At 39.1% G+C, this 20,023-nt stretch overlaps 1 protein-coding gene across 2 annotated transcripts in view; it reads right to left on the reverse strand.

Moving 5' to 3' along the window:
• The window catches only part of LOC141939808 (putative N-acetylated-alpha-linked acidic dipeptidase), a 33,501-nt gene extending 13,933 nt beyond the window's left edge, over window positions 1-19,568 (reverse strand). For both annotated transcript variants that reach the window (XM_074860301.1, XM_074860300.1), the window contains exons 1-13: window positions 19,319-19,568; window positions 17,850-17,958; window positions 14,434-14,620; window positions 13,549-13,650; window positions 10,565-10,690; window positions 8,470-8,656; window positions 6,973-7,066; window positions 4,700-4,798; window positions 3,506-3,591; window positions 2,395-2,514; window positions 937-1,019; window positions 614-677; window positions 13-80 (exon numbers count right to left, since the gene is read on the reverse strand). In XM_074860301.1, the coding sequence (XP_074716402.1) occupies window positions 13-80; window positions 614-677; window positions 937-1,019; window positions 2,395-2,514; window positions 3,506-3,591; window positions 4,700-4,798; window positions 6,973-7,066; window positions 8,470-8,656; window positions 10,565-10,690; window positions 13,549-13,650; window positions 14,434-14,620; window positions 17,850-17,958; window positions 19,319-19,436 (1,443 nt within the window). In that variant the 5' untranslated portion in view covers window positions 19,437-19,568. The remainder of the gene's footprint in view (window positions 1-12; window positions 81-613; window positions 678-936; window positions 1,020-2,394; window positions 2,515-3,505; window positions 3,592-4,699; window positions 4,799-6,972; window positions 7,067-8,469; window positions 8,657-10,564; window positions 10,691-13,548; window positions 13,651-14,433; window positions 14,621-17,849; window positions 17,959-19,318) is intronic.
• Window positions 19,569-20,023: the final 455 nt, after the last annotated feature.

Here is a 20,023-nt window from a genome sequence, read left to right on the forward strand (position 1 = left end):
AAGCAGTATTACCTCTTTAGTCAGACTGTACACCAGTCTGTACATCAGTGGTGTGCAATCCACTCGTAGTGTGTAGTTTCCTGAAAAAAAGGAAAAACTATTCGAAGGAGCAAGTTTTACTCAGCTGAAACCATTATTTGTTAATAAGAAAGGGACTAGACAGCTACACTCAAGGAACAAGCTGATTCTCCCTGTAGAATTCTCCTATGATCTTGTCAGTGCATTTGTATTGGTTAGGATGAATTACAGCCCAGCTTCTGAAGCAACCCTTAAGAGCTTTTCTATGTCCCTATGTTTATTACACACTTTCTAAGAGGAGAAGCTGACTCCAAAGATTTGCCATAGAACTGCTGACAGGGCCACAACACTTCTCGTCTCTCCCCATGACTTCCCAAATAGTGTAGCTACTGTAATGGACTTCTTCCCTGAAGTAACAGGACTATCTGAAGGATACTTTATGATTCTGGGTCACAGTTTCTCCCCATATCTACTCCCAAACTAATGCAACAAAATTATCACATTGAAACTTACACAGATCTCCAAGCCAAAATGCCTCCCAGTCATCTGTATATACTATCACTATTCCTGCAAAACACAGGTCAAAACTACATACCTTCGATGGAGGAATCTGCATTGATATAAGCCACTCCTCGTGCTTGCAATACTTTGGCATTTTCCTACGAGAAGGAAAAGAGGAAGAAAAGGCTGATGAACTTTTTTTCCTCAGAACTATTTTCCCATCCACAGAAATAACAGCTGTTTCAGGGAAAGACATCATATACTGCAAGGAGCCATATATTCTTGGAAGTTCAAAAGGAAATGAAAGAGAGAGAGAGAGAGAGTGAGGAAGAGAGACGGAAGAAGTGTTGCTTTCTAGTACAGATTTCTCAAAGAACTGCCACTGTGCAAACTTCTCTTTGAACACTATTGGTTTACCTCAGCCCATTCTGTCGATCCTAACAAGCCAAATTCCTCTGCATCCCAGCTGGCAAATATCACTGTTCTCCTTGGCCTCCATCCTGCAATAAAAGACCATGAAAACTGTATTACAGAAATAAAGACTGCTTGTTACATGGTAAATAACATGAAAACAAATGTCATTTTTGGGGGGCTCATCTTTTATCCTGAGCTGTGAGGAAAGAGGTGTGTTTAAGGAACTTTAACTTCTTCACTAACCTCATCTAGTAATGGTTTGCTTATTTTGTAGCAATCTCAATTCTACTTCAGTGTTGCATCAAATAATGTATTCTTTTTCTTCCCTCAGCTTTAATGGGAAGATAATTTTCTAAAATTTAAAACTCTGAACAAGGAAAAATAATGTGCTTGTGCACAAATCCTTGAAAGAAAGCTTTTCTACTCTTTTTTGCTCTGTTCAATTTAGTACACATTGTATACCAGTGTCTACTTTGACAGAAAGTGTTTGGCATTTTTTCATAACTATTACTGAACTTCTTTGACCTGTCTCCCAAATGCCGGATTTCAAAACCTAAGGAATTCACTGTAACTTTGACAGACCACCTTCAAAACAATGATGTTCCACTTGAAGTTCTGCATTTGATTTAAACCCAGGCTAAACAGAAAAGGCTCTATTGCCCTGCCTCTCTATCTCTGCCCAGTTTTATTTGAGGCTACTGGTATCTTTTCATCTTTTGCTCCCTTTTTCACTTTTTTTTTTTTTTTTTTTAAGCTTGCATTCCAAAGACAGTTTCCCCTGATATCAGTAAGTGGGAGGGAATGGAAAGAAAACTAAATGTCAGTAGGTTCTAACTGTAATGGGTAGGCAAAAAAAGCTCCTCTAGCACAGTATTTGAGTTATGTCAGAGGTTCTTTCCATGGGATGTCAGATAGGGAGACAGCATTTGCTCTGACAGCAGCAGAAACTTGGTATAGTTGACATTTGTTCCTATTCTAATGTAACTAGGCATGAGATATTTTTAACCATTACCTCCTACTATGTTTGCACAGCTCATTCTCTGCATTACACAGACATTATTTACTCTTGGGTTTGTCTCCAAACTGCAGTCAAGTGCTGAGAAGGCTCTCAATGTTGCCCTGATGAAGCCTTGATCAGTCCACCACAGTTTTATAGGACCATTGAAACAACCAGTCTGACCAGCCTCAAATACACAGTAACCAATTGTACATAAATGTCATATTTATTTCAGTATCCCTCATTTTGTGTTTCGTTTTTCTGTTACTTTCTCTTGAGTAGAAAAGTACCTCACATATACCAAGGATGTAACTGGAACTAGTTAACAGCTGCAGAGCAGTGTGCTTATTCGAGAGATCAGATACACATTTAATTTTAAGCATATGCTTAAATCCCAGAGAAATCAATGGGTCCTGCTGAGAGCAGTGATTATTCTGGTGTGCTTTATTCTTTCATTACATTACCTTTCCTTTTCAGTTTTCCAAAGCTCCTCACAATCTCATGAACCACAGCTGCCCCACTCTGAGGATCAATGCCACCAAATACCCATGAGTCACGGTGGCCTCCCAGGATGACATATCTGTCTAGAGAAATTAATTATGGAGGTTTACTTAGAAAAAAATTTTCCTTCCATGAAGACGTTAATTGGAAGTAACTTCTAATTTTCCATGTAGGTATCAGACAACAAAGGTTAATAGTTTATAATATACATGATAGAAAGGCAAAAGACATTTTAAATCTCCAAAGACATTCTTCTGCATTTTCAGCCAGTGCTAAAGAATTTGTCAAACACAATAACTTGATCCCATAAGACTTAAAACCTCTTAAATTCCATAATGTTACTTTTATTATTAGAACTACTGCACCTTTCCTCTAAAGATAGAAGCATCTTGCTATATTTTACAATAGTTGTTTCACGGTAAAGCTGATCCACTAATTACATTTGTACAGCATGCCAACTCACAACATCAAGGTGTGCTGAATGCAGTATTTCTCTGAATATATATGTAGTCAATCATAAAAAGGGTTGTCCAAATCATGACAAAGATGTTATTAATAAGATCAAAGTCAGACTAGACATCTATGCTACTATAATATAGTTAACAGTTGTGTTTCAGGCAACAGGGAAGTTCTGTAGTTTCAGGTTAAATGATGTATTATCATACTGGGGATGTCTATATATCTGTTCTTCTAGAGTGTAAAATCACACTGGTTACAAGAGACTGTAAGACAGACAGTGGTGGATATGATGTCTTCAGGTGGAATGCAAAATGCATTCCTGTTTTAGTAGGGAAGAATATCCACTTAAGAATATTCTTTCAATTACAGAGTTTCTTGCCTGAAGACAAATATTTCTGTCTTCGTTATGACTCCCCCTTGAAAATCAGCATTTACAGTGAAAGTGCTGACATACCCTGAACCATATGAAAGCTGGTGCAATAAACATTTCAACACCAATGATCATGTAGTGCAATATTTCAGAGAAAACTATATTCCTCATTTCCCCCTTGTAACTATGAAGTGCATGTAGAGGTCACTGCACACTCACATTACACTGAAGACAAATGACTTTACCTGGTTCCACTGTGCCTCTGATGGTACCAATCACATTGTAAATCCTTCTTACTTCATTGTTACTATGAATGTGCATTTTCACCTTTCTAGTGTATTGGGAAGAAAATCCAAAGAAAATCCACCAGATTAGATAATAAAACATTTTGACACCTTTCAAAAGTGTACAATATAAATTGTAAAGAAAGCATTTTGGCCAAATTTACCCTACATTAAACTAAAGTAAATCCTGAAAATATTTCAATGTAGTTTTTTCTGGATTTATATCTGCGCAACTGAGAACACCGTTTAGTCCTTAAAAGCTATGTACTGTTCTTGATGTCAGTAAGATTTATACAGATAACAGGCTCAGAACTCCAAATTCAATGACTTTTTGCTAGCAGTTAATTTTTAAATTCAGAAGAGTGAAAGAAAAATTAAAACCATCTAATGTTAAAAAGGTAAATAGTTCTAATTATCTAGAGGTTGGTGCAAATCAGAACAGACTCCAGCACAGTCAATACTGATGTGGCACCTCAGGTAGCAGAAAGTCCTGAGTTGCATCAAGAGACTTTCTTTGTGTGTTTATCTACAACACAGCTGGAGGTGCAACAAATCATCCTCAAGGGTTGTCTGTATATTTTTCAGAAAGATTTTTTCACGTGGTATGACCAAGACATAAGGAAAATGTCAAACGGTTCAAAAGAAGTCAGAACAATAGCTCAGCCAATATTGAAACACCTGGACTTCAGTCCTAAACTGCAATTACTAAATCAATTTAAAAACAATCTGAAGCAATAAAAATTACATTGTCGTTAAAGCTTTTTTTCTGGAAAACTTGACTTGTAGGTTAATACTGTTTTATATAAGGCAATAGGTAAGACCAGAAACTGGACCCACATGAATTTTAAAAAGACAACAAATAAATTCAGTTCCCCAAAAAATAATCAGTCTCATCTAATAGTTTGTCAAAGGCTAGATGTTTTTCAAGTTAAACTGGTTCAGGACTGGCTTGAAACTAAAGCAATTCAGTCATATCCATCCAATCAAGATGTAAACCTACTGAAGCTTTGCACTGAGCACATTTCAGCCCAGAAAATGGTCATAATCAAAGGAATGATGCAGATCACCCCAGCTACTCTACCTTTGGTCAAATTCTATTGCTCTAAATGTTTTTCTCTGATCCCAAGCATGCTTTCCTTATGAAACAAAACTGACCTTGTAGAATAATCTGTTGTGAAACCAGGACCAACATTGTAAGACACATTCAAATTTCCTTTCCAGCTACTATGCGGTGGTGCATATCCTCCCATATTACTATTATGAAAAAAAAAAAATCATTATTACTCACAGACATCTTACAATAGCACCAAACACAAATGAGGAACCAGGAACCACACTTCGTTAGGTCACATGCACACACAGACCACAGTGATGGTCTTTGTCTTTGACAATGTATACTACAAGTTTCCACAGGAGAATAATCTGTGTTTTCAGCTACATTAATACTAGCAAATAAACATAGAGGAATAGTCCTGAGCACTGAGATCAGCTTGGAACAGCCTACAGCTATCCTGGAATACAGTGTTGGCCTCCAAAGGTTTTGCATACAAACTGCCTCTTGTAAATGGTCCCTGGAACTTTCTACTGCCTTAAAATGCATTTGCACTTGAATTAGCAGAGAGTAACTTAGACCATTCTAACAGTTTAACAGCATAGGCAGTTGTCTTCCAGTGCCTGTCCCTGGACACTGTTTAATCTGGTAGCATAGACAGAGCTGATGTGTTTCAACGATGCCTAAAATTGGAGAAACATGATCAGTCCCAGTCATTTTCTTGTTCTGTTGTCAAAGGCGAGATGTTTTTTCTCAGTTAACACAACTGGAAATGCAGTAATCCAGTGGATCGCAATCACCCATTCTTATTCACCTATTCTAAAGGATTTATAATTTTGACATGAACTTGTGAGAAACACAAAAAAAAATATTGAAAAGTATGCTGGATGTTCTGGTTCTTATAAGGCAAAATATAGTTATTGTAAATGAAAGCATATCCTTTACTGTAAATGCATAATTCAGTCAAACTGTATTCCACAGAAACTTCAGCATGTCTTCAAGTCCTCAGTATATTTTTCATATAAAAATTTAATGGCAGGAATAACCAGAAGTTATGACTTCTCAAGACAAAAGTGAAAACAAGTACCCAGTACTTTTAGAGGATTTAGATTTCATTCATAATTATTAAAACCAAGTTCTATAATTATTTACAACTTACTGAAGAGAAATACCTAGCTACTTCATATTTATACATATTAATCTGCTCTACCACTACCAGTTGGCAGTGGAAAAAAGAGGGTTTTTTAACCTATACCTTTATCATTATAAGAAGTTATCCTCATAACAGTGATGACCAGAAAGTTTTAGAGAAAAGACAGTTTGGAGATATATTAGACCATGAAAGTTTGAGAGGAAATAGGAAAAACACTAAACCAGTGTTAATGAACATCAGGTATGCAAAAACACCAAAGACAGTAAAATTCAGCCTCATATAAAAATAAATAGTTTCGATACTTCAGAAGAAACCTGCATAGAAAACCAAGATAGAATTTTTTTTTGACTCAATATTCAAAGAGGCATCAGACAAGAGCAGAATGATTGCTCATGTGATTTAGATGTAAAATTCCTATACAAATACACACCCAAGATTATGTTCACTTACTGCCCTAAACACTTGTCCATGGTACTGTTGCCAACCTGGCATTTCCTGCTCTGTATCTCTGCAGTTCATACAGATGATTACTGGTAGATTTTTAGGGAAATGGTACACTTGCAAACTCAATCACACCTTAGGTTTTTTAGAGAACTTACTTGGTGTGTCAAGATAATTGTGAATTTTAATGCTGTCCTCTGGCAAGCTGGTAGCCTGTCTTCATGTCACTTGCATGTTTAGTAAGCACACTTACTTACACGTAGATGTGTATTAAATCCCCTATAATACTGCAGTTTCCTCACTGTCCTTATGTTAGTTCACTAGCATAACTTCATATTTATGCAATGTAATATACCTGATGAGAGAAAGCACCCACCTTCATTTAACAGAGGACAGTACAGACACTGTCCCATCAAACATGCATGGCAAGTATTTCCCTGGACAAATGAACAACTTCGTTTGAGGTCTTTTTCACGAGACAGGTATCATGCCATCCTCAAAAATTTTTGCTTTTATTCAAACTGAGAGGCACTTTATAACTTCAGTTTACTTGACTGATCATGATATTTTGCAAATGATCCTTTCCACATCACTCTGCATGTATCTGATATGCAGTAATAGATAACAAGTTTACGTCCTACAGAGCACCTAATGACAAACGTATACTATTTCAACAGCTACAGTAGAGCACAGTGCAAAAGTATTTTCCATTTCTTTTCAAATACTGTCATAACTTTCAAAAAATAGTCTGTTTAAAATTCCTCATGTCTCCCATACACTTACCAGAGTAATAACTCGGCATCGTGATAGCCAATGGGATGAACTGGAATTTTTGGGAGACCTACACCACTGGCTTTGTCTAATCGGTAGGTGTATTCTGAAAGCAAAAGACAGATATTTTCATATTTACAACTCTCGGAAGAAATCTGTACAGTTCATAGCATAGTCCTAACACTGGAGTCAGGGATAATTTCACTTTCCTTGAAGACAGGCTGACATTTCTTCAGTGATTTAATTTTTTATGCTTTAACAATATGTTTTCAGAGAGACACTAACAAGGGTTCTCCCATAGTGTCTGCAGACATGCATTTAGACCTGGCTGGAAATTTTAAAATTACTTGCTAATTTTTTTGTGTTGAAAGCTTTTAGATAGAAAGATTTCCGTCTGTGGGAAACAACTTCAGACTAAGCCACAGATAAAGAACAAGAGCAAAGAGAAAGCCTGTAGTCTGATGCCTGGAACATTCAGCTGGGAACTAAAAAATTTTTGCCAGTTGATTAGAGATGCAGATGAAATCTTATACACTGGGCTACTGAATATGCTGGTTTGCTGTTTTTGTTCTGGTAAAGCTCAAATACAAATCATAGGTTTTTTTACAAATGAGAATCTTAATTTTCACATTGTGGACAAAATTTGATGTTTGCAAGCCAGCAGGTATGGAATAGTTGAGGAAAACAGACAGGGATTCACCCCTGAGATCACTGACTCTAGCATGAGGAACCAGAAACCTTTCTCATGATCTGCTTCTGCCATGCTGCTGTTGTGAACACATAACCTCTTCCAGCTCATGCTGTGCTGGCTAGAGGTAACTTTCCCCATCCGCTAGGGACTACTCTTCTTGAGGTGACTGCCTCCCTCAGATATGCTGGCTCAAGTGCTGGCGTGAATGATTCTTAATGCCTTTCAGTCAAAATGATCTGGGTCAGGTGCTAAATGAAACAGCTTAGGCAGAGCTCAAATAAGCAGCTGAGGAAGCATGAGGTGAAGGTGATGGACCAGTGGGGAATGGTCATCTTCTCATGAGCCTCAGCTGCAGCCAGGGTGACATGAGTCACAGCATGAAAGATCCCAGCATTGCCAGCAGGGGCTTTTGTGGAGGGAAAGGAGCCTAAATCCTGAAGAAAGGAGAACTGCAAAAGCAAAAAAATCTGTGAGCTGTGCAGCCTAGCTCCTTGCTGACTCACTCATCAGAAACAGAAAGAACACCATGACTTCAGTTGTTGAATACTTATGTCATGATCTCTGGGCTAACTTGGGTATATCTGTGAAGTTAAGCAGTTCAGCACTGCACTGTGTGGCTCCCTTAACATCCCCTCACTTTCTCTCATGCACCATTTGCAGAAGTGGCCTACTGACATGAAGCCCAAAGCTGCCTCTTTTGAGCAACAGAAAGACAAAGAAAAAATGTGTTTTGTTCCAAGGGAAAGAACATCCCCATTACCTTTGCCCCCTTTCCTGAAACCAGACCCCCAGAGCATGACTTCTCTAGTGTCACTCACCTTTTGCAGGATAACCTGGCGTCAGGGGATCCCCTGCCCCATTCAGGTTTAACACATTTCCACGCTGGGCTCCTCCACCTGGCAGGTTCCAGCCGTTTGGATAAGGATCTACTCCTGGGGCGCAGTAGTCAGCAGGGTCAGAGTACAGAATAACTCCCTTGGCACCTGCCAGTTCAGCATTCTTCACCTGCAAAGCACATCTCTGGTCCCTATCCAGTCCATAGCTTGACACAAGAGTTCAAGGGGCAAACGAAAGTATTATAAATGACCGTGATTACTCCTCAGGGCCTTTTACAGTGCTTGAGGTAAGTAAAAGGCCCATAACTGTCTCATATCATAAAATTTCCTGAAAATATATATACATATATCTGGTTTTGTATGAAAGTAAGAGGTTTGCTATTGCTTTGAAATTTAGTTAGGAGATAACTGCAGTGACATGGAAAAGATCCCTCACGGTATTACTACATAACCTGAGTTTGTATTCTGTCACCCAGATCATTACAATCAACTGACTATTGAAATGTACACATCATGGATAGAAAAAACTGTATCACACCGATGCAACCTTATCGTTCAGTTAGTAATGTATTTACCTTATTTACCTAAATGATCTCTGGAAAGTATCTCAAGAGTTCAGAGTACACAGAAAGATTATTACTGGAGAGCTTGAAACTGTCTTTGGCTGTGAAAACGACTAACTCCAAAGAGTATGTATCTTATGCATATTATGGCAGAAGGACTGACCTGCATGCTGTTTTGATTAAAAAAGTGTTCTCATGCAACTTTATTATTGTATAATACTGGTTGGTAGAGAGTGAAAGAGAGAAAATGTATGTCATTCTGACACCCCAATCTGTTTTGCTACTAGACATGACAGTGATGTATAGTGACTGAGTGACAATTAATCCTCAACAGTTTTAAATTTGGGTATTTTAATTCAGAAATAACATAGCTTTTTTTAGAAATACAGTACTTGCCTTCATCCTCTATCCTATTTTTTCACACCATTAGGAAGTCAGAAAATAACAGTACAGTTCTCCAGATTTTATACAGGCTAATGAATTCTTCAGTATATAAACAATCATTAGAAATGCTACTGCTAAGAATTAACATACCTTCCCTTTGTCTCAAAGAGGGCATGTAATTTCCAAACCACAGGACAACCGCCCCTCTAGATATTAGTAACACTGACGTGTTTGTATTTCATTTTAAGAAAAGATTCACACACAGCAGTACCTTCTTCAATTTTTAAGTCTTTTCCATTCAGATAGTATGTTTAAGTGTGGTGAACAATTTAGTGAAAATATTATCTGACCCAGAATATGAGTTACATGTCACTTTTCACTGGTGAAAATGGTATGTATGTAAACCAGTGAGTTACCCATTTATAAGCTCACAGATTAGTCAACAGCATATAATAAGATCTGGCATTCCAGCAAGGAGGTTCAAGGTTTGATACCCTTAGGTAACTGAGAAATACAAATTATAGTCCTGCCAAATTAGGGTCAAACTAATTTTTGTACAAGAGCCAAACACACTTAAAATAGACTATCTTCTTACATTCCTATTGAGGAAATAACTTGAGTGCATGCCTGAAGCATGCACATGATTATTTCCTTTCCTCTCAGGCCATGGAAATCTGCAGAAATCTGTAGTTTAAAAATATTTATATGATAGGGACATTGAATAAATACAGAATTTAAAATAACCTCCATATAGTTATAGTCTCTGCCTGGTGTACAGAAACTGTTATAAAGAAACACAATATAGGCATCTTAAAGCACAGCTGAACTAATAGGCAACAACAGCCTAGTTCACAGTTAGAGTGTATTTCCCAAGAATGTTAGTAATATTTTGGAACAATTTATAGTATGCAAATGAATATAAAAATATGTAAAATTTTCCAACTTATTTACTTTTTGTCCTATAGATGTATTATATCTATCAAATATCTTCTAATAAAGATTAATCTTTGAACACAGCTCTATGAAAACTCAGTTATGCTAAAATCTCCAAAACACTTTAGGTCAGTGTTTCAGTCTCCTGAAATCAACTGAATTACAGCACAAATAACATCTTTATATAGTGGCATTACCTTATTTCCTCTGAAGATCTTCCCATATCTGACAATAACAATCTTTCCCGTACAGTTAATTCCCATTTCACGCTCCAGCTTAAAGAAGTCCTCGGTGCGGCCATAATTCACATACACTAACTCACCCTGAGAGAAAGAGGTAGAATTTGGAACAACAATGTCAATGAATATGTCAGGAGTATGTGATCTAGTAAGAAAATAAGCTGGGAAAAATGAGCTCTGGGACTGGCTCCAGTATGAATTCTTTTTTGATCATGAGACAATTAGGCAGGCAAATGAATTCTAATGAATTTAAACTCCTACCATCCAAAGCTGCCAGACTTTGTTCACAATTGAGAATGTTAAGATATGGCTTCTGAATCAGAAACCTGAAGTGACCAGAGTACAGCATTTACTTCTCTTTCTAGTCTGTTGAAGCTGTAGTCAGGCTTGTACAGCTGGAGGTATTCTGGGCCCAGACACCACAATAAATATCAATTGTATTTTATGCAGTAAACTGAATGATGCCAATATCCTCTGAAATTCTCAGGACTCGATTCTTATTCAATACGGTAGAAGCTACAGGTGGTTGACTGTCAAAATAAATACACCTTTCACACGAATAAAGTATTCTTCATGACTGTGTTTCAACTGTGTTATTCAACACTTGGTACGTGATTCATCTTCCTTAATGTCAGCTACCTAAAAGCTGTGTGCATTGTCTGAGAAGGTCCTGTAGTGCTCTCCATAGCCAGTGAAGAGCTGGAAAGTTCTCTGAGAACTCACCCTGTCCAGGAGAGTTCACCCCAAATCTGTTTTAAACACCTATTTTAGGAAGGAATAAATCGAGCTCTGGATACACCTCTCATTTATTATACCTCAAAGACTGGTTTAGAGTAAATGCCTATAAAAAGCCTCAAAGACTAGTTTAGGGAAGATGCCTACAATTTTAGACAATTAAAATTAGGTGACAGGAAACTCTTCCTTAGTGCATTTCTCCATATTACCAGACACCTCCAGAGAGATCTTCAAGTTAATTTCAAAAAGGTATAAACTTAAATCTCTTATACAGATAAAAATTGCTGACTAGACATTCAGGTGGTCTCATATAACAGCATACAGCATATCCTGGTCCTGATAAGACTGTGGTATGGTCATTTTGACTGTACTGGTTTCACAATTTCTTCTTAAATTAAGCAAAATGAACTCAGAATAAAGTCATTAAATGATGGGAATGCTATTTAAGTAAGTCAAACAGTTTCAAATCTAGTAAGATTCTGGTCCTCTCTGTTCAGAGAACAATTCATAAACACAAGGATTGTTCTTGGGGAGGTTTTTCTGAATTTATGGAGTAGTTTTCCCTCTCAGTAAAATCAAGTGTAACTCTTCTGAAGTCAAGACAGTTCTTCCAGTCTATTTAGACTAAGTAGAAGGGGAATTTGGTCCTCCATTTTAACATAATTTCTTTAGAATGTCTTGTACAGAATACCTACATATGTAGGCTATTGTATTTTTAACAACACATACAAAAATGTCGATTTCAATAGTTTAGCTTACATAATCACAGAGCTGTAATTATAACAATTAATAGCAACCTGCGGGGTTCTTACATTCAGGGCCCTTGTTCTACAGTGAAGTGCAAAACAAGTTAACATATGAGAGTAACATTTTATGGTGAAAACCTGTTCACACTTTTCAGGGTTTTTTTAAGTAATGTCTTTAAGTAGATGTCATCACATAAAGAACAGTTCTGATCTTTAGAAGAAGGTCTTACAACTATAGCTGAAATAAAGTATATAATCTGTATTCATAGCATTTTTCCTGATGTTGCAGAATAATTTCAAATTTACTCAATCTCTAGATTTCTGAAACTACATCAAAAGGTGCTTATTTGAAGATTCTGACATTATTTGATATAGTGCACAGCAAATCAGGCTTCCTTAATTAAATTCTTTTAGTATCTCTGAAAATTCTTCTTCTTTAACTTTCATTAACAGTACTAAGAACTACATCAATGTAATAAATTTATCAGAGCATTGTGACAGTTTTGTATCATAATTTCCTGGTGATGTGATGAAATCCCTTACGTTTATAGAACTATTACAAAATACAAGCTTTGAGAATATAGTGTGGGCTAATAAAATGTCTTGTCTGGGCTTTCTTAGCATAGTTAGAGATCTAAAGGACACCTCTTACTTGTGACCATCATTAACTGAGTGGGAGTACTTTTGCAATCACTGAAAAAGGAAGTGAAGAGAAAAATTTTACCATCATTTATGATGCTAATGTTCCAAACTACTACTACTGTCTGACAGAATATGACTTCACTACTTTTCCTGCTTTTTGCTAAATATTTCTGTTAAAAAAGTTTCTGCTCAAAACTTAACTTTTTTCATCCAACTGTTTATTGGGATTTAGTTAATATACACCACACAGAAGAAACTTAAATTTTCTAACAATCTGTATGGCAGAGCAAGATATATTCCCTCCTCCATCTACTGAGAACCTGAAATGAATGGGAACTACTTCTAAATCTCTGCAGGGTCTCACTCTAGCAGGCAGGTAGCTACTATCCCACTCTGACAGTATTTAACCTTCAACACAGTCACTGCCACTTATTTTTAAAAGGCAGCTGCAGGAAAAAGTAATAGTGCTAGCAGTGCCGAACCACATTTCCACAACTCCCAGATTATAGCACTCACCCAGAAAATGGGTGAGCTGCTTTCTTGGCCTCTCTTAGTATGAAGAACTTTGACCGTTTCTCCCACTTTCCAGGAAGGTGACCTACAGTTAGCCTGGGAAGCATAAAGGACATCTTTCTTACTGGTGATATGTCAGGTTTTGAACTAAAGCTTAAGACCCAGGAAATTCACATTATTCTATACTGCTCTGTGCTATTCTGTGCTATGCTATGCTACACTACACTATGGTATTCCCTCTTTTCTATTTCTGTTACTTCTATTTCTGTCTCTACTTCCATTTCTTTTACTATTCTACTATGTTACCTCAGGCATTCCTTGGGCTGAAAACGCACTGTAGGGTGGCACCACATCTCTAACAGTCTCATATCCTGGAGGAGGAGGCTCAGATAACGATGTGTTAAAAATCTAGTGGGAAAGAGAAAAAGAAAAAAAATAAACCAGGCAATATGGAAAAGAAGTCCTGTCTATTCAGGCACATTTCACATGCATTTGCAGTTTAAAGGACTCTAGTTTTAGAACTCTAAAGGAGGAATGGCCGAAACTTTAGCAAGCACTGGGCATCCTTTTCAGTAGGCAGGTTCAATGTGTGATCTTGCAAATCCCATCTCCACTCTTCACACAGAAACCTGCTTAAATGAACACAGGGTCCCTTAAGGTGGTCTCAGTTCAATAAGAGATAAGAGCAGGTTAGATCATAATGGTAAAACCCACTTGCATTCTGCTCATCCCTGGAGCTTCTACGGGAACTAGAGCTACTCTGTAATGAACTGATGTTACTTGTGATAGTACATCTCGAGGCCTAGACTCTAATCTTCAAGAAACTGAATTTAGCAGAATCACCAATACTGTATAATGAATCAATGCAAATAATGACGCTGACCATGGTTGCTTTCCTCTTTCTAAACAACAGAATAATTTTAAAACAATTGAATTTCATCAAGTAACTCTCTTATATAATTCTCCTTTAATCCATATGTCAGTATGCTATATGAATCAGGATATTAGTACTCCTAGCACATACATTACAAAATGAAAATACAAAATATAAAGGCAAACTGGAACCCCTGATTTCTGTGCACTTGGGATCAGGCCCAACACCATTAACAGAGGATAGCTTTCCCTCCCAGTTTTCCCAGGTGTATGAAGGTGATTTTGTTGGCTGGTTGCAAAAACTGGTGTTTTCTGTACCTCATTTCCATGCTCATCAATTATTGAGATGTAGTTGGGCTTAGTGTCATCAGGGTAAGAGAGCAAGACATCATAATGAACCAGCTGAACAGAATCCAAACCAAACTCTTTCCACTCAGCTTGGACTTGCTGTGCCAGATGCAGATTCTCCTTTGTTCCTGCTAGGTGAGGAAGCTGTGTAAAATTGCTAGAGAAAAAGAAGCAATGAGTCAGGATCAGGCATAGCAGTTAATAATCAGAACTCTTAGCCTAGCTGGAAATAAATCCCCCTAGAGATGACCAGATGTACCCAGGCTAAATAAGTACCCAGACTCCTCTGAATCTATGTTTTTGCCTGTCTTATACATAAGTTAAGGTAAAGGGTTTCAGTCTGTCCTGAGCTATCATAGGTGTTTGCATCCTCCTCGCAGCGTGGCTTAGCAAGAATGGCATGAGGACATCAGCTGTTGGGCCTATTCTTGCTTTACTCGTCCTCCGGGTGACTTTAGACCAATCACTGCTATGCATAATGAGACTGACCTTCCTTGTAAAGTGATTAAAAAATTAAGTATAATTATTGTTGTGTATTCTATTTAGAAATGTGCATAATTACTCTGATCCCTACTTTTAATTGATATTCTCCTTGGATCCCACTATTTTAATTAATTTTGGCATAAATACTGATTTATCTAAAAGTTCTCTCTGAATGTGTCTTGTTAGCAAACAAGAGAAAGTGAGTTCACAGTGGCTTACAAACAAGGAACACAAAAACTCAACAGCTTGTGACTTAAAAGTCAGGCATCATGAATAACAAACAATGAAAGATACAATAAATAGTGAGCAACCCATTGCCTGAAAAGAAAGAATTGTCCAGATCATTGAGAAAGTCCAGTGGTGAAATGAGCTGAAGAAACTCCGAGCTGCATGAGGTTGTCATCATGATGTCTTCATCCTGTCATGCCATCATGATCATGCCATCAACATGCCACAGAACCATGTGTTGCACCAGCTGGTGTTAATGAAGGAAATTGGATCTTTGATAAGGAACGGTTGTAAGATTGGAGAAAATTTTAATTCTTGACTTTGAGTGAGAACCAAGCCATCAAACAAATTACTTTAAAAGAATTATAGAAATAGAATAGAATAGAATAGAATAGAATAGAATAGAATAGAATAGAATAGAATAGAATAGAATAGAATAGAATAGAATAGAATAGAATAGAATAGAATAGAATAGATCAGTTAGAAGGGACCTACAAGGATCATCTAGTCCAACTGCTTGACCAGTTCAGGGCTGACCAAAAGTTAAAGCATGTTATTAAGGGCATTGTCCAAATGCCTCTTAAACACTGACAGGCTTGGGGCATCAACAACCTCTCTAGGAAGCCTGTTCCAGTGTTTGACCACCCTCTCGGTAAAGAAATGCTTCCTAATGTCCAGTCTAAACTTCTCCTGGCACAGCTTTGAACCATTCCCATGTGTCCTGTCACTGGACACCAGGAAGAAGAGGTCAGCACCTCCCTCTCCACTTCCCCTCCTCAGGAAGCTGTAGAGAGCAATGAGGTTGCCCCTCAGCCTCCTTTTCTCCAAAATCCTTAGCAGGGGAATGCTGCTAGATAAAACCATGTTGATGATGTCAACATCGAGTACCAACCCTGTACTAAAAGTCCCTGTTACAGCGACAGTACCACTTTCTGAACCAAGAGTTATTGTTAGAGCCAACGCTGTCTTCTGTAAGAGTTAGGAATGCTTAAGTCTCACATTTTCATTAAAATTTGCTGTATGCAATAATGTTCTCCTGTATTATATTCCTATTTAACTGAATCATATTGGTTTTCTTCATTTCCTCTTCTAATCTGTTCGCTGCCTGTACTGGTAGTTCTGAGCAGTGGCTAAGTATCTGTCATATATCACCACAGAACTGGCCCTGTGACAGTAAATGAGGTACAATGTTTCCTGTTGGCATAGAGACAGAGAGTTTAGAGGACAGAAAGCAGTCCTTTTACAGAGCTGTTTAACAGTTGACTTTGTAGGAGCCAAAACACACATTATGACTGTAAAAAATCCTAAGTTTTCAGTTTTCAGTGTTTATATAGTCCAGGACATGACTGTTATGTAGTAAAGAGAACGTACTTTCCAGCTAATTTATTTGCAATAGTTTGTGGTAAGTGCACTTAAAATGAAATCAGTAGTATTGCCACAATCTTATAAACCGAAAATGTTTTTTCAGGAATTTAGTTTTGCAGCAAGATACAACTTCATGCTATGTAATCAGGCTGGGAATTTAAGGCAAACCCAAATTTGTTGATCACTCCTAAAATAACTGATACTCTATCATTTCCTTTACACAGAAAGTAAATTTCTATCAATAAACTATGACTTCTGGTCTATTACTGACTCAAATAAAGACATGTTTTTACCAAATACCGCACTATCCTAAGAGAAAAAGTATCTGTTTACAAGATCTCTAAAATAAATAAATAATACTACATCATCTTCCTTGTAGTTAAACCTTCTAAGTTACAGAAATTAAGAAATTAATTACAGTAATTAAACTATAATAGATTTTTAACATATCTATATTGTCATCTTCCACTGTTTAAATTTTCAGGAACAAATATTAGCAGTTTTGTTTCTAGGATTTAATAAAAGAAACAAGAGTATATTTAAAATCACCTAATATAAAGGGTAGATGAAATGAAAAAAAAAATATTAGGAAAAAAACATGGTCTTGAAAAGCTTTAAGACTATTAGATTTATTATTATGAACAGTCTAATCAGATGACTAGCTGATATCTACTATGTCTATTCCAGCTATTCACTGTGCAGAGGGAGAGAGCTTGGAAACGTATTTTTCTTCATGAAAGTGAGTACAAGGTCAGAATGGTGACAGATTAACACATAAATTTGGTCACAGCATAACAAAGTGTGAAGGGAGAGTAGCAATGTTATTAAGGCCTAAACTGGAGAAAGAACTAAAGGCTCAAACACTGGTATGACTTTCTTGTCTCTTACACTGATGTACTCCTCTATTTTTCATTTAATGTCTCCTGATTTAAGTACATTCATACTGCCTAATTTAAAGTGAATGATTTTTCCATAAAAATCAATGGAAGATAAACACTGTAGACTGAAAAAGGACACATAAGAGAAAGGTTGAACCTCTGCATCATTGTACAAGCATTCACCAAATGCTGAGCAAGAGCTTGTCCAATTTTTAATTACTTTAAGTACTGAGATTACTGACAATTGTTTCCAACAAAATCAAGAATGAGAGGAGCTGAGATGGACTGTTTTGTCCATCACAGCTCACTGGGACACATTAGATAAAACCTATGGCTGAAAACCTGCACACCATCCTCTGTCTGATGGCATCCTTGGGCTGGTTCCTGCTTGAATTTTTCTTTTTCGGACTGATTAGTCTACACATTGCTTACTAAAGAAACTGCTTGATGTTTTCTGCTTTCATTTCAGTCATAAATGCCGCCTTCATGTCCTCATGAGGACTCACAGATGTCTTCTTTTCTGTAGGTTTTGCAAACCAGCCTGTACAACACAGCAAAATACAACAGTAAAAACATTACAGCAACATTCCCATGACACACACCATTTCTCCTTGGTATCACTGCAGGATTTTCACTATGTATTTTACAATTGTTCTTATCTCTGCACAGACAAGCAGCCACAACCTAATACAGGCTGCACAGTGATAGCAGTGGCAGTCCCCCACACAGTAAGAGAACTTATTTGCCTAGATAGATATTGAGGGGAATAAAATACTATATTTATTCATCACGGTTATTTTACTGTAGATGCTAAGGAGACTTATCTATCTTCCTTTAGCACCAGAACATCATGCTGTCAGTCATGTCAGTCGTATCAGCCACCTCAGTAATAAGGCAGCAGCTTTACAAAAATGCACAGAAACACAGACACCCTTTGTAAGGAACAGATGTCTTATAACTCCTTTCTCACTCTCTGGTCTGTCTGGCTCTTATTCTGGAATCCTTCCCTTACTGTGCAGGCATTACCAGAGTAAGTGATGAGAGGAACACCTGGCTAGAAAGTGTTTCTGACATCTGTTTTTATTTTTAAGTCAGAGGCTGGACATGTTCAGTGCAAATGCAGCAGCAGTTACATGGGCAGTGCAAATGAGAGAAGCGGTGGGGAGCAGAGCAGGTAACAAGCTGGCACTACTGAGGCACTAGTCACCGGCACAGTAAAAGGCTCTTTTCCACACCAGTGGAATTCGCTCAGGGCTTCCCAGTGGCACGAACCCCAAGTACACACCAAAAGGCATTTCACAATACAAGTGGCTCTTTTGTTTTCCTTCCTCCCCCAAACTGATCCTGATCCAAAGGGCAGGTAGGGAGGGGAAATCTTGTGGCAGTAACCCACAGGCTTGCCTGTCTGGGCCGAGGGGAGGTGGAACATTAAAGACTATTCCACCCCTCCTGTCAGCGCTCCTCCAGCCCTGTATTTATCATCCCGCCTTTCTGGGCCGGTGCGGTTTCAACGCAGTAGGCTGGAGGGGCCAGTCTTCTGTGCCCTCCTCACAAACCCCGCACCTCTTCTCCTCCCACAGCATAACTACTTTGTGTAAAAGGAAATCAAAAAACAAGTAGAAGAGACAAAGACCCCTTCTCCTGCGGAGGAGCTGGAAATCCCAGGAGGGGTCGGTGACTGCACCTGCTTGGTGTGGAGGGAGGGAGGGGGCTCTCGGCGGCCGAGCACGGACTCACCTCGGGCACCCCCGGCGCAAAGCCCCGTTGCTGGAAACCCGCCCGCTCCTTCCCCCCGCCCGGCCCTTCCTCGGCCCGGCGCCGAGCCACCTCCCCCGGTTGGAAAGGCCAGGGGCGGCCGGGAGAGCCCCTCCGACCCGAGGGAGGGTCAGTCTGCACTGTACCGATGAGGAACCCGAGGAGGAAGAACCCTGCCGCTGCTCCCAGGACGACAGCCCAGAAGCGGCCGCTGGCTGCCCGGGGGCCGGCCGGCTCCTTGCCGGCGCTGAGCGACCTCCACATCGCCGCCAGCCCGCTCCCGCCGCTCCGCGCCGCTCCCGCCAGCGCCCGCCCCGCCGGCCGAAGTCCCGCCGCGGCCCGGCCCGCCCCGGAGGCGGCCGTGGGCGGGCAGGCGCCGGGCGCTGGTCGCGGCCCCCTCAGCGGCTCACGCCTCAGCCCGGCCGCCTCACACGGAGCCCGGGGGCCGCCCGTGAGGTGTTCCGCTCTCCCCCACCGCCCAGGGAAGAGGCCACCGCGCCCGGGTGCCGAAGCCACTGCCCGGGCGCTTGCCACTCTCGCTGAGGTCTGTCAGGTCCAGGCGTGCTCACCCCCCACTCCCTGCATGGCCTAGGTATCCTGCCACCTCGTATTTCTTTTAACTTGCTACAAAGTGTGGTGGGGAGCTAAAGTGATGATTTGGACATCCGTTTTGCCGTGACTGTGTCACACAGGGCTGTGCCATGCGGTCCTCCTCAGAGCACGTGCAAGAGAGGGCAACACCAGCCTGGCGAATGTGAGGGGAAAAAAAGGTAAAAGCCGTTATTTTAAGAGATTTATTTTATGAAACATTATACCCAAGTACCCAACACTCTCTGAAAGGTTATAAAGAC

Source organism: Strix uralensis, chromosome 2, assembly GCF_047716275.1.
Source record: "Strix uralensis isolate ZFMK-TIS-50842 chromosome 2, bStrUra1, whole genome shotgun sequence".
In the NCBI taxonomy this organism is placed as follows: Eukaryota; Metazoa; Chordata; class Aves; order Strigiformes; family Strigidae; genus Strix; species Strix uralensis.